Raw genomic sequence first — 17,816 nt, 5'->3', positions numbered from 1 at the left:
AGATGAAGAGAATACTGAACAACATGGTTATGGCTAATTGAAGCTTAACACTAGGTATTGAATGCAATGTTTCCTGCATTCATGAGTCCTTTTTTGAAATTTCCTCGACAGAAAGGAAGTCCAGGTTTTCGACTTCCAGCCAGCGTTTGTGTAGGTGTATTGAAAGAGCATTTTCAGTCACTCATGCGTCACCTCTTCCCCCAATAATCATTTAGTTACAACTGTAACACCCAGAATTAACACTGACAGCCTGCCTCTCATCAAGTAGACACACACACACACACACACACACACACACTTGAAGAACACTAACAGTAGTCTGTCTCTACTAAGCTTGAGTTGCAATTACATCACTGTTTGTAAGTGGAGTTAAATGAGAAAACAATTTGACCCTTTTAATCCAACCATAGTTGAGATGAATTACAAACAGACACGGGATAAATAATAAAGATCTTGATTTTTATTTAAACATTTGGACTAAAGTTGTATGTTTGGTTTTATCAGCTCCTCTAAGCATCAAGAAATTAATCCTGTTGTCGAGGCTATTAAACATGAGGACAGAGGAGCATTATGCTAATATCAAAGCCATGAAAAATGCTCCATTATTATTTTCCTTTTAAGGTTGAGTGTCAAGGTTTATAAGTGAGACAAATGAGTCTAAAAAATATGCAAAGAAATGAAAAACTAGATCTTTAACTTTTAAGATCATGTTATGTGTCCTTGACAAGTTGTTCTTCACCTTAAAAAAACAAAACAAAACAAGTTCATAAAGAAAGAAAAAGCCATTAAGTATCACCTTGTGACTCACTGTAGTGCTGTTTCTTGATGTTATGCTCCCTCGCTAAATGCATCCGTTGTAGAAGTCACTCAGCGGCAACTTAATATGCAAAGAAATGAGTCAGTCATTCTTTGATTTTAAAAATAAACTATTGCATTTTCCCCTCATATGAGACTTAATCTTTTGTAGGTCTACCATAAATAATATTAAATAAATCCCTCCACTATCAAAAATACAGCACCGTTTGGTGTGTCATCTATCATTATAATGCCAAATATACCTCAAGAATACATTGTTACATACCCACCCATTTCTCTTCCTGCAAAATATGTCAACATCTTTCCACTGATGCATCTGGCACTCGAGGGTGTGCATAAAAATTCATTCAATAAAACGTGATCATTGATTTTTTTGGGGGGGAGGGAGGGCGACCCAGCCAACACCTACTCAATCAAGCCTCAATCACATCCCTCAAATCAAGTCCCCCCCTCTGTCATTATGTCCCACCTCAGCATTCAGCTCCGTCATGTCAACCGCCTCCAGGCTTTCAAGTCCCACCGCAATATCATGCTTCATGCAGAAAAAACGTCAAAGCATGGACCAAAAAAAAAGCCATTTCGTGAGGTCGTTGATGAAGAATATTGGTTCGAAGACACTGTAGAGAAGGCTGTGCGTGACTTAACTAAGGCAGTAATAAAAAAAAGTGAGGTAATGAATTGGCAAGTAGAATTATAAAGTGGTTATTTTGAAAAATTCAAAGGGTATGAAGTCAGATTTGTCACTGCTGCTTTTACTAGATAGATAGCTAAGTCCAAGGTCGTCTTCAGTCTTTTTATGCAAGAAACTGATCTTAAACATTCTTTCACTAAAAACAAGACACAAACCACGTCCTTCAGCTATGTATCCAGCATCTAGCGTATGCCTGCATGACATGACGTCTTACACAGCTTACCACCAGTATTGTGCAGTTTCTTTCACTCAAATCATAACATCTTGAGGACAGAGGGGGACGAGGAGGAAAGTAACGAAAAGAGGCTGAATGGGAGAGTTAGGTACAGCAGAGAAAGGAAAGTAGACGTGTTTTCCTCAAGAGATACTGATCTCTTCAGTCTTTTACCCAGACAATATGTTTTCAACAACCAGTCCCCACCCAAACACCATCTCACACTCTGTTCCCTCTCTCCCAGATGGACCATGACCCTCGCAACCCTACTTACATCGCCTCGCAGGGCCCACTTCCTTCCACTGTGGCGGACTTCTGGCAGGTAAAACTCATCTCCCTTCACTCCACTCTTTCATTTCTTACCATTTTGTTTTCAAAGTGGAAACAACAAATGTGGAAGAACCACAAGGGAGCTATACTATGTCTGACCCAATGGTTTTGTGTCATTTACCAATTGGGGTGTGTTTTTGATGTCTTCTTCTTGGTCCAAGGTGGTCTAGTTGTCTTCTGTGTTTCAGAAATGATGGGATCAATGAACTAATGTAGCCCCAGTTTGTCGTCCTCATGTTTTATAATTACATTATTACAAATCGCACTCCTTCTCCTCAGAGTCATACCTCAGTCCAATCTAAACTCACAGACATGGTACTCATTTTTTAGATTCAGATTGATTCACACCTTCTGGGGATAACATTATATCTGTTGTCCATCGCACATAAACGTCCATTAATCCACTTAGAAATAATAGAAAAAACGACGCTCCTTGTAATTCCAGATCAGAGGATTCTTCAGTATCACGGTAATCCAGTGATAGCTGTCACTACATCCTTAGGTACATGGCAAACAGGAACTGCTAATAGCTAATTCAGCATACTTTTAATGATGCCAATTTGCAGGAATGTAAACAAATAGAGGCTATAAACCAAGGCTCAAATTGTAGCCCATAGTGTGATTCACTGGCTCCATGGCAACATTATACTTTCTGTTTATGTCCCCCAAAGGGCTGTGGGAAGTGTAGTTCCAAAACTTAGAGCATGATTACCCCTCAAATAAATGGAAGACAAAGAATAATTGTGACACACGTTGTAGCACTGTGACACAAATATAATGGTAATACATGAGAGGCACAAACTGGGGCTGCAACTAACGGTGCTACTATTACATGAATAAAACAGTGTCACTAGCAGAATGTGTACTACAGACCTGCAGCCTTTAGTTGTATATGGTAGTCTAAGTACACACTCCCCCAGGAAGTCTAATGTTATTTATAATAATGTTGGTGTTTGCTTATATTTGCATTTTTCTCAATGCTATTTGTATTTCTCCCCTTGTCCATAAATGTCAGAGGAACTTGCCATCAATTACCGGGTATAGGCTATTGTAAAACATGTGGACTTGTGCGGAGGTGTGCCTTAAATGATGCATAGTCGCCAAATGGCGTTCTTATTTGTTAATAGGACAGCACTGTAGTAATTAGTGGGCCCATCACCTCCATATGGTGAAGTAACTCTGCTCGCCGTGACCAGGATGTAGAAGTGTGAAGCATAAATCCTGGCAGAGCAGCTGGCCCTGCACTCTGCTTCCCTGCATCTTGTATTGAACGGATTCTCATTTTGTATCATTATGATAGTGCTGACTTTGTGCTGGCACAGACATTGGAGTCTGTTTGTGAGCGGGGAAGAGCGGCACAGCCAAGTTTAGTCTGGGTTTGTTTGGTTCTGCACACAGAAAGCAACATAGTTTAAATCACTTTTTAAGCACAAAAACAAAACCCGCTCACAAGCTCTGTCCTAACATGGTGTCCAAATTAATTAAAAAGCAAAAAAAAAAAACACAGAAGCTATTATCTTGAACGGTGCCCTGTTTCCTGTGTTTAATTTGAAAGTGCCTCAAATGAAACAGTTGATAATTATCTCTTAGTCAGTTTGGTTATTTGTTTGTTTGTCTGCCAAATTTATTGTCTGCCAGGTGAATAAATGCATATCCATTATCTAATGAAATGGGCTATTTAGCCATGAACTCAACTTAAAATCTTTCCCAATTAAGCAGAAAATAAATGAAAATTTGATACAGATTGGCTGACACACTGAACATCAGTTCTGTGACTGGGAATAAGTAGTTACCATTAATTATTCAATATGGCTAACCTTCGATTGTGGCAGGACAAAAAAAAAAAAAAAAAAACTCTTTCTCTCCATTAGAAATAAACAAACAGGGGAAACACTGGCACTCTCATGCAAATGGACTGTGCAGGAGGCAAATCTTTTTGCTCTGTCCTATCTAATCCACACTGGCCCCAGGCAGCGCTCTGAAAGGCGGCTCTGCTCTAATCCTCCACTTCTCATTCCTCCACCCCTTCATCCTTCACTCCTTCAATCCGTCTCCCCTCCTTCCCCCCCCCCGTCCCCCCCATCTCTGGCTATTACCTTAGCTCTGCTCGGCCTTGCTTTCCTGCCCGCTCCTCCTCAGAATTCAATGCAAAAGAAGCCAATCAGTAGGAGTTCACAGAGCAGCAACTTCAGTCATGTTCAAGCTTTTTTTTGTTTCCAGCCTTCTTGTATATAAATGATGTATAGTAGGTGTATCTTATCAGAACCTAGAGATTGTTTATCGTGCAGGAAAAAAAAGGAAAAAAAAGCACAAATGATGTTAGCTAAAAATGGAAAATAGGATTGCACTTTTCCTCACTACCTACAAATATTTGCCAAACCTTACAAGGCTAAATGAATAATATTCCCTCACATTATCACCTTGCCTAATCTCATCACATCCTGGCACAGTTGGCGTGTAATGTGTCCACTGGGCTGGATCGCAGAAGCTTGTGATTAGTGTATAGTCAGGGCCATTGTGTTTTTATAGCAATCATAAAACCTGTGTTTCCTCCTCATTTTCCTAATGGCTGCCGTGGGCCTATATTTTTTCCCAAGGACACATTAGATTGTGATAAGATGAAATGGAGCAGCAGTGCAGTAGATGTTGTGATCTCGCTCAGGCGACTGAGAGAGGGGCGACACATGACGCGCCCTCCTGCTGCTCGACCCAACGTTTATCATTTGTCACACGCAGAGAGGTGACATTTATTCATACTTCCTGGACCAAGATTAAGAAATCAATTTCACTGTAATACAAGGCTGGCATGTAATGCTAATGTGCAATATGCTGCTCCTCGTGGCACGGTTCTTCTACACATTAGTGATATCCTAATTCCGCACAGGTGATTATGAGAGTGGTGTCATCTCAGGACGTTTTTAAACAGACATCTCTCATTTCTCTTCTGACGTGTAGATGGTGTGGGAGAGCGGCTGCGTCGTCATCGTCATGCTTACGCCGCTCTCTGAAAATGGAGTGAAGCAGTGTCACCACTACTGGCCTGATGAGGGATCTGATGTCTACCACATATACGAGGTACGTCAGCGAGACACTGGTGTCTAGCCATGAAAGTAGTTTTGGTTTTGTGTGGTTGTGTTTTTGAGATATCTGTCTCCAGCCCAATACAATGAATTTAATTTTGTTTGTGGCGCTCGCAGCATTGCAGAATGACATTTTAAAATATTCAGTCACTGTGAGACCTCACTCTGAACAGTTTTCAGAGGAACTACCTTCAACCAGTTAAAGAGTCCCTGTGAAGCTGCTGAGTGACAAGAACACCGTTTTTTTTGCAAAGACACACATTGCTGTGAAGTTTTCAAATTTCTTTTTTACTTTGGGAAGCAAAAAATCAAATTCATTCACTGCAAATTTTATTGGAGCAGTGGCAGAAATGGCAGCGACAGATATATGAAAACCTGCTGTGTTGGTGTGAAAGGTAGCATGGAGAATGGGTGAAGAGGACAAAAGTTTTCAAAAAGAAAAGAGAAGCACAGAATAAAAAACCTTCAATCTGACTCTAAAAAAAAAAAACACACAACAAAGAGACATCTCAACAATTTTGATGCTCCCATCAATTATATACATATATATGGTACTTAATTACCACCTACCTTCTCATTGTAAACTGGCCTGTCAGGTGAAGGCTCTACACGTGACATATACAGTCTGAGACCTCGTTCCCATGGGTTAGTGGTCTCAGACTGTTAGGCCCCACTGTATATTCATCTCTTAAACTGCTTACAACAAATTCAACAATGAAGCAGTGACACATTCAGAATAAACAAATGATTCTTACCTGACTCCAGTGTCATGTCCAGTTAGATACGAGAGAGCACACAAACTCTTAAAAGAACAGTTTGCCTCTTTGATGACTGTTATTTCTTTGAAACAATACTAACAAGTAAATTAAATGTTAATAACTATAATGTAATCCCATGTCTTTAAAAAGTCCAAAACTGGCATGTAAACCAAAAAAACCATCATCCTCTTGTCTGTCTGAATAAAAAGTCTCAGTATGTGGACAGAAACAACATGACAGATATATGGTTACTTCCTAACAGCTGGGCGCATACAACCAAAACTATCTGCAGGGCTAGAGAATCAGAAACTTTTTTTTTTTTTTTTTTTTTGTAATTTGTGTGAACTAACTCTATATGAAGATGTAACTCATTAACTTGCATATATTTTTCCATCTTTAGGTCAACTTGGTGTCCGAGCACATCTGGTGTGAGGACTTCTTGGTGCGGAGCTTCTACCTGAAGAATCTGCAGACCAACGAGACGCGTACCGTCACCCAGTTCCACTTCCTGTCCTGGATGGACCGCGGGATCCCCACGTCAGCCAGGACGCTGTTAGACTTCCGCAGGTAGAGTGGAGATCCTGCCGGTTGGCCTCAGATACCGCAGCTCGGCAGATCTCAAACAGATTTCCACTTTTACAACTGGCCTTTATCCTGAGCTTGTTCTTAATCACCTTCCCTTATATTCTGTATTCTGTCAGTGCCTCTCTGGTCCGTCTCCCTTTTACCCCTCTGCCTTTTGGTGTCCTAGAGAATGGTTCTAATAAGGACTGTGTTTCTGTACTATCCCTTTCATCCTGGGCCTATTTCCCTCACCTCCCTCCAGCACATGTGATGCAGCAAATTAACAGCCCCGCACTGCCTGGCTTGGCTTGGGAAGAAAAGAAAAGAAAAGAAAAAAAAACACCTAATTCAAACACCCAATTAAATGAGAGCTGTCTCGCTAAAAACATGGGAGAGGGGGAAAGCTAGTGACTGAATAACCTCACTCTGTTCTCCATATAATGTGTTCTGGCAGAAGAGAAGCAATAGCTCCTCTGGGAAAACCCAGGAGGGATAGGAAAAGCCCTCCAAATGAGAATAGATGCATCTGATTTGTGGATGGAAGTCTATCCCTCCGGTTTGAATGCAGATGAGAGGGGGGAAAAAAAGAGGATGTGCAGTGTTATCATGTCATCCTTTCCTGACAGAGTCGGTGCTGTTTTTTCAAATTAAACTGGGTGTAGCTGGCAGGCAGATATATTTATTTATGATATTGGTGTGCAGGTTTGAGCTGTGTTTTGATTACATACATAAGTTTTCCTTTGCTGTTGAGATCTCCCTAATGACTAGATTGCCTTGATGTAACTCCATTAATGCTGCTGTAGGTTATTGGGAAACTAAAGCTCTCTGATTACGTGATTCAGAGATCCACACGAAGTACTGTACACTCACGGTTTTCACGGTTTCGGCCAACTCAGTATTTTGCGGTTGCCAGTGTCATTTTTGTGATGTTGCAGCTAGTAATATGAGCCCAGTTGCATAGTCACAAAAGTGATCATTGGAAACTGTGTCTCCTCAGCCAGGCCTGTGCACAAACTGTCTTTCTCTCACTCCTGACTCTCTGTCTCCCTCCTCCTCCTCCTCTCACTGCTCCTTCCTCTGAGTTGCATGGGAACTCCAGCCATCTCTGCAAAAATATACATTCAATGTAATGTAATTTGATATAAAAAAAACAAAACAAAACAAAACGGAAATGAATTCAAAATCTAAAATAATAAAACATTTGATCATGCAAAATAAACAATGGTTTACTTAAAATATACATATATGTACATGTATTTTAATTATAAAACAAAGTTTGTGGTCACTAAAGACCTTCATCATGGCAAAAAGAATTCAAATAGAGCGCACCTGTGCTTTGAAATGCATGAAGTACACATGAGAAATACAGTTCACAGTTGTATTTCTAAAGGTCCAAATACACAGGAAACTACATACAAAATACAAAAACTAAGAATAAACCAGTACAGGAAACTGGAAATATATATCAGAAGTAATGAAAAGGAAGAACTATTGCACAAACTAGCAATGGTAAATATAAAATATGTATATAAATATAATATCTTGCAGTATCTTTAGCTATATAAAGTATAATTATGAGCTGCAACACATTATTATCACTATTAGTGGTAGTAGTGATATTATAGTGGTAGTAATTGTTGACAGCTGACACATAAATTTAAGTCATTGTATATTCATGCAGTATGATTTATCTTACATTTATTGTTTTATTCACATATTCTGTTTTACTGATTTAAAAAGCAACACATAGTCTAGATAAGCTACACATATGATGAGATATATACAGACATTTATTTTTCTTTCTGTCGTTGAAAGGTAAAAAAAAAATGAGGGAAACGGAGAGACGTAGAAGCTCTCAGTATAGTCAGTTTCCATGGCAACAGCGGGGTGTGAAAAGGCTTGTTGGCCTTCACCGTGCCTGTGGTGTATAACATTCATAACTGGCCAGGGTTAATGCGTCGGCGGTCGGCAATCACAACATCACACCACCACATCCATCACCCACACGTCACAATAATGCTGTTTGAAATGATGCTCAATTTATTTACATGGTGCGACACGGATCTCTCTCTCTCTCTCTCCCTCTCTCTCTCTGTCTATCCTCAAATTAAAGTGATTGATTGACAGGAGGGAGCATCTCTCAGGATTCTGTTTGTTCCTTTGATTATTGCAGCCATTAATTTCACCCAGACCACAGCGCAGGAGTCCCTCATGAGTCACATTCGCTTTAATTTTCACTGTTATTACTCAGCAAAAAGAATCGATGTTTCCAGAGTCTAATTTAAGACATATTGCTGTGAAGCTAACAATAACATCCAGTTTTCTCTTTTTGTTTTTTTTTTTTATTCCAGAAAGGTTAACAAGTGCTACCGGGGTCGATCATGCCCGATAATTGTTCACTGCAGGCAAGTATAACTATTTGAACCTTGTGTCAGTGGCTGAACTGCTGAATTGGGATAGAGAGTGTTTGTCGTGGCCTGTGTGTTGGAGGGGAGAGGCTGTTTATTTAAACCCGCTCAGTCCATTTACTCTATCTGGGTCTACTGGAGCCGCTGTTTATTCCACTGGCTGCGTCCTTATGGAAATAGTGTGGTAGAAAGACACGCAGCCAAAGACTCTTCCATTTCCCATTTGGTTGAGTTAGTTAACTGGCCTTGATTGGTTTGTATTAAACACCAGGTATCTGTCTGACCACTTTTAATAGTCACATCCTGTTAAGTCATGCATGGGGCCAGGCAGCCCGCTCTCCCTCTGAGGGAGCTGTACAGACAGAGTGTCTAGCACTGGATTAATGAAGCAGTGGTGCTCAGGCCGCTCTCCTGTTTTATTGGCCTTGCCTTTATTAGAGCGATGTGCACGCCTTGTTTGCAATTAACATGCAGAGCCGTTGAATGGCCGGCGGGCACAAAGGGAGGCTTTTCATAAGACTATCTCTGGAGTAATGGAAAAGCAAGGCTCTCCAAAAGCTGTTCTCGAACCGCCCCTGGCCTCTCAACCTCTCCTCTGCTCCTGAGGTGCATGCATTTAAAAGCCTTTGTCCCCAGTGTGCCTCAGAAACCATTCCCCTCTCCCCAATAGCCGAGCAAGTCTCAAGACCACACATGCTCTCGTGTGCAAAGGCTTAACATAATCACATTTATTGGAACATCAAATATTCAGATCTCCTCAGGTACTTTCATAGGAATATTAAAGATTGTTATTGATTTCTGCTATTTAAGTATTTTATTATATCAGTAATGTCAGGTTTTAAGTAGATGGAGCAGTGTGTATCTGTATGCATAGTCTAATTTGTGTTTAAATATACTCCACAGTCTCTCAGCATATGCAGATGTAAATGAGCAATTTGTTTCCTTATAAGAAAAACACTCTGAGATTAAAGCATCCAGAGCTTCACTCCGCCACCTTAATGATCTCTGTCTCGCTCTCCCTCTTTCTCTGACTCTCTGCAGTGATGGAGCTGGCAGGAGTGGGACTTACATTCTGATTGACATGGTCCTCAATAGGATGGCTAAAGGTAACGATCAATGGCTTCCCTTTCACTCTTTCTGCTTGCGTTCAAGTGTTGCCCTGGCAACGCTAAAGCCTCTCATTTTCCACAGAGGGTCTTGGGGATGCATTAGAGGGTGACTTTTCTGAGGCCTGGAAAGGCAGCGAAGACAGAGGCAAAAAAAAAAATGGAGGGAGCTGCTAGGGGAGGAGGAGAGGAACAAAGAGAAAACAGAGAAAGGGAAAATGAAAAAGAAACCTACACCCACATTAGTAATTATCTATTTAAACCACCATCACGCCATATTGACCTGCATCACAATTGGTACATGAATTTAGATAGGACATGCATGGAAATGAAATGTTTAAAGGAAAAATCCATTCAAATGTTGCTCCAATGCTTTGTATCAATATTTGATATTTAATGAGAACTGTGCGCTTATTTTATTTTATTATTGATTTATTCTTAACAATCCATATAATGTGCACCCTATATTCATTGAACTCTGTCCACATTTATTCCTATTTTACACAAACCTAAATGCCTGAGATCACCAGGATGGTAGAAACCTGGATGTCCAGGTGCTCTTGCATTTGTTGGTCCTTTGTTAGCGTCATATTATTAAAAAAAAGCACCGCCAAAGAAGATGACATGCAATTGGTTACAAATCACAGTAGCTTGGTGCGTTAATGGACATCGTCTGGAGAAATTATAATCCACGAAAATGGGCAAGAAAAGCTGCCTGAAAAGGATCTTCATGGCATAGCTGCATCATTACATATAAAGCAAGTTTGAAAACGCAAAAATTTTTGCTTCCTGCGACGAGGAAAACCAGTGTTTTTAGTAGAATCTCCACACCAGCAAAGCAGGAGTTGTAGCGTGAGAAGAATAAGCACAATTTGCATGAATAAACAGTTACATCATTTTGCTTGCTGGCTCACAAAGAAAAAAATGAAGCTCGTCTGACATATTCTTTGAGATATCCAAGTTATCCGTGGCTATTGTTGCACAGGAGCTGAGTTCTTCCAAAGGCTGCCTTACGTCATTTTAATACCCTCCGTAGCTTAGCCTGCCCCCCTGCCCTTTGCCCTTTGACCTCTGGCCTTTACCCTCACTGCTCTGCATGCCCTCCTCCTCCTGCGATCCAACCCCACGTCAGAACAGTTTAGGAGAACAACCGCCTCTGATGCAGACCTTCCCTTCGCTGTCTGTACAACAGTAATAAGAGTGACCCGTCCCGATGGAGGTTCATGTAGTTCAGTGACGAATGCGCCGTTGTCCGCGGTGATGAAAGGTGCCACCCAGTCTCTTTTTAACCTTTTGTTTCTTGCTCCATAACTGAATGTATAAAATGAACATAATCTCACTCGCCAAGGCTTTTTTCTTTGGTCGGAGCCTCTCTTCAGCTTAACTTTGGAATCCAGCCTTTCGGAGACATGAAAGTCTTGTCGGAGCACTGGAGTACTTTGAGCACTAAGTCCAGCTGCATTAAATCCCCCCCTTTTCTCCCTCTCTTCTTCTCTCTCTCTCACTCACACACATACATACATTTTTACCCTTGCTCCATCTCTTTTGCTTCCTTTCTCTGCCTCACTTTCCAAAACATCTTGAGAGTTCAGGGTCTCTCTCTCTCTCTCTCTCTCCCTCCCTCTCCCTCTACTTCTCTGTGTTTGTTTCCTCACATCACCTCTCGTCTGCTTCTCGAAATCCATAAACCTGAAAGTAGAGTACGATTTCCAGATTAACATCAGCCAAAACTGACTCGACTCAACAGCCGCTGATCACTGTTGAAGGCAAACAACTGTTACATGGGTTAATCATCAGTATGGCTGCTGCAAAGGCTATAAATCATTGTAATTAGCGTTTGTTGATTCTCAGACACACACACACACATGCATGCACGCACACACGACAATATCGTTGTATCAAAAAGCTCTTAGCACACTTCATAGTTGGACATAATCTAAACCAATTTTTGAACAAGATTCTCACAGAGAAGCCAGTGCTTAGTGTTTTTTTTTTTTTTCTTTTTTTTTTTTTAATGCATTATTGCACATTTCCCAGACCCCAAAAATATCCTCTTGCATATTTTATCGAGAAACAGTCTGTGGCTCTCGTCCAAGTCTTTCGAGGGATGAATGTAATAATTTTCAATCGCTGCACTGTTCCAAAGGGAGCCCAGTATAAAGAGAGATTGACAGATGTGAGCTGGATTACTCCGCTGCTTTGAACTCAGTCCAATTTTCGGTCTGTTGCAGGTGCTAAAGAGATTGATATTGCCGCTACCCTGGAGCACTTGAGAGACCAGAGAGCTGGCATGGTCCAGACAAAGGTAAGGTCCCCGGCTTTGAGTTTTGAGAGGTGGGGGAGATGGGAGGAGAAGGAGGTGGGTGGGGGGTAGTGGAGGGAGCGTGGGGGTGGGGGTGTTGGTGGTGGTTGGGGGGGTTTCAGCCATTCAAACAGACGATTGTCTACTTCATGTGCACAGGATCAGGGGAAATGATGTGGTAATTGATAACTGCTTCAGGATTAGAAAAACATTGTCCTGGAAGATAAAAAAAAAAAAAAAACGCACTGCTCCAAGTTTATCTACGATACAGAGACGTGAAAACTGACCATGATCTTCTGTCACAGAAATATTTTGTCTATGAAACTGCAGCATTTCAGATTTGCTCTTGATTTCTATCACTTAAACAAGCAGGATAAACATACAAAGACAGACACAGATATTCAATTAACTGATATGGAACAAAAACTTGAAGAAGCTGAAACCAGCAAATATTTGGAATTTTTGCTTGAAAAATGACTGAAATTTTTTCTTGATTATCAAAAATGTTGACTCTTGGTTTCCTTTCATCCTTATAAATGCTACCTGTTTATAACATTTCATACATCTGTCCAGTCCATGCAGCTACTTCATTTCTCAACAGTTTATATCACAGCGGGCCCTCCACCTCGCACCATTTTGCAAAATAGTTTAAGGTGTGTGCAAAGCTTTTTGTCTCACCCACTAATACAAATAACAGGTAGGAAGTCTAGTTTTGTTTCTCTCTTGTAATTGGAAGGAACAATAATAATAACAATAATAATAATAATAATAAAGGCAAATCTCATGCAGCGGCGGCTGATAATATTTATGGAAGCTGCTTACTAACAGACTCCAGAGCACCTAGATGGTTCATTAATGCTGCTTTTACAGCCCTGCTCTGTTCAGCGCAGAGAAGCTTTTCAAGCACTCTCTTTCTTTTCTGACAAGTCTAAGTGAAATTATATTGGAATATTGTTGATTCCACTTTGTGGCTTCATGCTGGGGCTACACTGAAATTAGATTGTAATGAGGTATGAAATTTAGAGTTAGGTTTCAAGGATTGGACAACCAATTATCTTTTCTTTTTTTTTTTCCTCTCCATGATGTTGCCACTTTATTTTTGGAGCTTGAAAAGAAAAAAAAAAGTGTGTGTGTTGGGGGGGGGGCATTTATTTCCCTTCTTTTCCTGGTTACTCCTTTTGACAGACATCAACATGCAGTGATTACAGCATGTCTGACTGTTTTTTTCTTCCTTGCTAGCCATCCATCTCTGATGAGTCAAGTAGACATTGATCTCCCCCCAGTGGTGTGAATGTGAACAGCACAGCACACACAAAACTTGGTTTTAAAAGTATCTTTTTTTTTTTAATACACAGAACTTTTAACCCAACTTGGGATTAGATATAGGCACGTATAACTGCAGTGCAGATATACACGGAGGTACTTACATATTTTCTGGCCGAATCACATCATCAGAAGACGCATAAAAATAGAAAACATGAACACTCCAGATAATCTCCACTGCATAGTGAAAGGCACGGCCACCAGTGACTCCTCCGTATTGATTTAGCCTATCCTCAGGCCAGACTATGGCAGGCTGTGTGTTGACACATCTAAAGACTGTTCCCTCCAAACTCCTACGTACCTTTTCTCTGTGAGAGGACCCCGTGGCCTGCAGCCTGGGGAGAGGAGAGGAATATAAAAACACCAGGTCCATGGGGCGAACATCAATCAGCCCCTTTTTCGCTCCACAGGGAAAACTATGAGTCAGATTCACAAACAAATGCACACGCACACACACACACACACACACACACACACACACACACACACACACACACACACACACACACAGATGAGAGACAGCTTGACTCAAAAGCTCCATTTTAAGACACACCTGGCTGGATCGATGGCAGTGCAGGGTACGCGTGCACTCCGAGTTGAAAGCTCAGAGAGTGCTTCACCTTCACCTCAAGTCTGTGGTCGCACATATCCCAGGCAGGGTCAGGAGAGATGGAGGGAGAAGAGGAGGCGGCAGTTGCCAATCATTTCTGCAGTGGCATTCCTGAGCCATTACACACTTGTGCACACACTAAGACTTTCTTCTTTCTTCCCTTCCTTCTCTCCCTGCTTTCTTTCCTCCTCCTCCTCCTCCTCGTCCTCAGGAGCAGTTTGAGTTTGCGTTGACAGCCGTGGCAGAGGAGGTGAATGCCATCCTGAAAGCGCTTCCTCAGTGAAGGCATCATACCCCCCCCACCACCACCACCTTCTCCTCGCTCGCTGAGCACCGGTTTCCTCTGCCCACTCAAGACTGACATCCCTCTCTGCCCTTCCTTCTCCTCGCTCTGTTTCTCTCTCTTTCTGTCTCTGCCTCCTCTTCACCTCTATATATACTGTATACTTATGAATGTCGTGCCAGATATCTCACCTGGATCCATATTCGCAAATTTGGCCTCAGAGTACGACTGTCGATCTGAGATCTGCGTCATTCGGGGGATTCGGGAGTAGGCAAGCGGGGCCTGATCTAATCTGATGGAGGAACTTAGATCAGCACTCCTACTGTGAGACTTTCTGTCAATATGATCCCTGGTCCTCTATAACTGTGATGTTGTTCCTGAACATACCGTTCTAGTGCCACTGACGAGATGTTTACGTGATGTCAAGTGAAGATTTTTGTTCCAAAATGAGCTATCTACTATGGAAAATTGATACTGATGCTTAGAAAATGACTATTCTCACATTTAAAGCAGACTACAGTGGCGCTGCAAATAAGTTGGTTAATCACTCAGTCTATAAAATGTAAAAAAGAAAAAAAAAACAATGAAAAATATGTAATGTAACGTCTTCATTCAACAGTCAAGAATTCATAAATGTTCAACTTACTGTCAAATATGAGAAGTCATATTTGAGAAGCTGGAATCAGAATATTTGGCATCACTGCTTGAAAAACACATTATTTGCCAGATGACTATTTGGTTAATCAACTAATTGTTGCAGCTCTCAACTATAGTACATTTAGAATAATAATTTGTAAAGTAAATGATGTTCTTGCCTGTAAAAATCATAATATTGTACAGAATGAATTGATGTACCTGATACATATAGCGTTTTGGAAATAAACTCCTCACGTTTCTCCTCCTCTGTGATCTGAATCAACTGCTATATATACTCAGCATCACATGTACAGATGTTGAAGTGTGTGTGTATTGTTGTATTTTGGGTCCAGACATCTCTCTCTCTCTCTCTCTCCCTCTCTCTCTCTCTCTCTCTCTCTCTCTCGTATTGAACCACAGATGCTCTGACTCTCAAAACAAGCCTCACAGATCATGACTATCGCGACATATCAGCTGTTTTTTACTCATCGTTTCATTGATTTTTACATTTTACACCATGAATTGTTCGTTACATGAACATCTCTGTTACTATTAAATGTGAAGTTTACCAACTGAGATACTTATTGCTTCTATTTAGAAATACTGTCATCCTGTATCATAATAACATCATAACAATATGATATATTTAAGAAGAATATTGGAATTGTAAGTTTGTTTATCCCTCCATCACTGGTATATTGTGATATTTTGTGCAACATGACATGAAATTCCCTCAATGTATAGACGATGAATGACTTAATGAATCCCTCTATAGTGCTATCTGAAATATATACCGAGAGCCTGAATGAGAACTATATATTTTGTGTGAGAAGTAACATTCAGATTGATAATAAATCCGAACAGATTATACTGCTCTGCTGTCTGGTGTTGGATTTCATCTCTGATACACTCGCTCACACACAAACAGGAAGGAGAAGGCTGCTCTTCACAATGGAAGGCATTTGATTGAATGGGAGCCTGAGTAAAGTCACAAAGAAAAGCAGTATCCTGCTCCCAGAGGGTTCGTATCTGGGAGAGACTCGCAGTTTCTGTACAGATGAAATGTTTGGTTCAGCAGCCGTGTCAGTGGGGAAAGTGGATGGGATTTGAAATGAAATCAGTCATGTATTTCAGCCACTGAGGTCTTCTTTCAATATTACAGAGAGGAGGGGGCTGAGAGTCCAGCTTGATCAGTAACTACTGAAGGATTTGATGGTCAGCTTACACTGTGCATTTTCATTTATTTTAATGTGTTTGTCTGATTTTAAGATGATTATAGGAAGCAGATTTTCCTATGTGAACAAAGGTTTGTTCACATAGGAAAATCAGCATCTGAAAATGAAGCTTCCACGGATTTTTTAAAATGTTAATACTGAAGTATTTGTTACATTTTTGGCAAAATAAATAAGCGGTTAAAAATGCACCAGGATAATCCACTTGGTCTTAATACTGCTTGAGTGTGGATTTTCAGGCATGTGATAAAAATGTTAAATAAATGTAAATGTTACATGTTTACATTCATTTACCAATGCTTTATAAAACATTTACAGGGCATTAAAACATTTGGGTTGCCATGTTGAGAAAACAACCTTAGACTGATGTCTATCTCCCTCCAGAGTGACACAAGCTTTTTACAAACTCGCTGTTACAAACATCAGTAAGGGTTATAACAATAATCAGTAGCAGCAGATCCCCTTTTTAGCTTTTTAAAACGGTACAAAAACATTTAATAAATGGCTCATAACACACTACAATGTAATTGCATGCAGATATAAGGACATTTTGAACTTTATGAATCTACAGTATAAGTCAGCAATTATAAGTTGTGAAGTCATTTTATAATATTGCAACTGTGTTTTACTTTGTCATTTATTATTTATAGTTATACGCCAGCCTCCACACAGGACCAGTTAAAGTTGCTGATAGGTTAATATACACTGATTTTTACAGTTTTTTATTGAAATTAAAGCAACTTTACGTACATGTCACCAAAATCTGAAAAATCATTTGATAGAAAACAGGATTTTTCAGGGGTTAAGAAATTGGTTAACTTAGAGCTTTCCTGCAGAAATGGAAGTATATAAAGCCTTGAAAGTTAAAGCAAACAATTCCTACAGGTTGACGACTTACAAACCCTCAGTCTGTTCAAAGGCAGTGCTGGAGCGAACTGCGTCGGAACAGTACTGTACTGCAGTAGGTAGTACTGTATGTTGCCTTTAGAATAGTGAGAAAAAAGACGAGTAACAGAGGAAGACTTGACTGGTTGGTCAGGGGTTCATCCTACAGTGAGATAACGACTCAAAACATTAGAAGACAAGAACCAGGCTGTGGCTTCACATGATGGAAGAGCAGCACAGCCTCCAGACTTAAACCCCAGAGAGCTGTTTGGGATGAACTGGACAAAATTGAAAGCAAAGCAACCTGCAAGTGCAACGCATTTGTGGGAACTTTCCAAACAATATTTCATTTGCACTGTAGAAAGAAGGTCACGAGTGTGTTCGGCAGCTGGATGAGTCAAACTTTTAGATTTAAATAATCTATGAGCCAAGAAGCAGGTGTGCTGCTGGAGAAGGATAAACACCAGCCAAAGGGGTTCTTCACAACCTGGCAACCCTGTTCTTTTTCCTATTCATGTCTGACCTATTAAAGATCAATGAATGATTTATTGATTATTAAGAAAGCCCTAGCTCACAAT

The 17,816-nt window shown here is 40.5% G+C and overlaps 1 protein-coding gene across 2 annotated transcripts in view; it reads left to right on the top strand.

Moving 5' to 3' along the window:
- Positions 1-15,991, top strand: part of ptprn2 (protein tyrosine phosphatase, receptor type N2) — a 125,175-nt gene extending 109,184 nt beyond the window's left edge. For both annotated transcript variants that reach the window (XM_022767220.1, XM_022767219.1), the window contains 7 exons: positions 1,966-2,043; positions 5,007-5,126; positions 6,290-6,456; positions 8,805-8,858; positions 9,903-9,967; positions 12,199-12,272; positions 14,414-15,991. In XM_022767220.1, the coding sequence (XP_022622941.1) occupies positions 1,966-2,043; positions 5,007-5,126; positions 6,290-6,456; positions 8,805-8,858; positions 9,903-9,967; positions 12,199-12,272; positions 14,414-14,485 (630 nt within the window). In that variant the 3' untranslated portion in view covers positions 14,486-15,991. The remainder of the gene's footprint in view (positions 1-1,965; positions 2,044-5,006; positions 5,127-6,289; positions 6,457-8,804; positions 8,859-9,902; positions 9,968-12,198; positions 12,273-14,413) is intronic.
- Positions 15,992-17,816: the final 1,825 nt, after the last annotated feature.

This window comes from Seriola dumerili, unplaced genomic scaffold (genome assembly GCF_002260705.1).
Source record: "Seriola dumerili isolate Sdu_G_001 unplaced genomic scaffold, Sdu_1.0 BDQW01001124.1, whole genome shotgun sequence".
Lineage (NCBI taxonomy): Eukaryota > Metazoa > Chordata > Actinopteri > Carangiformes > Carangidae > Seriola > Seriola dumerili.
The sequence above is the reverse complement of the archived record's forward strand: the minus strand, read 5'-3'. Positions and strand labels throughout refer to the sequence as shown.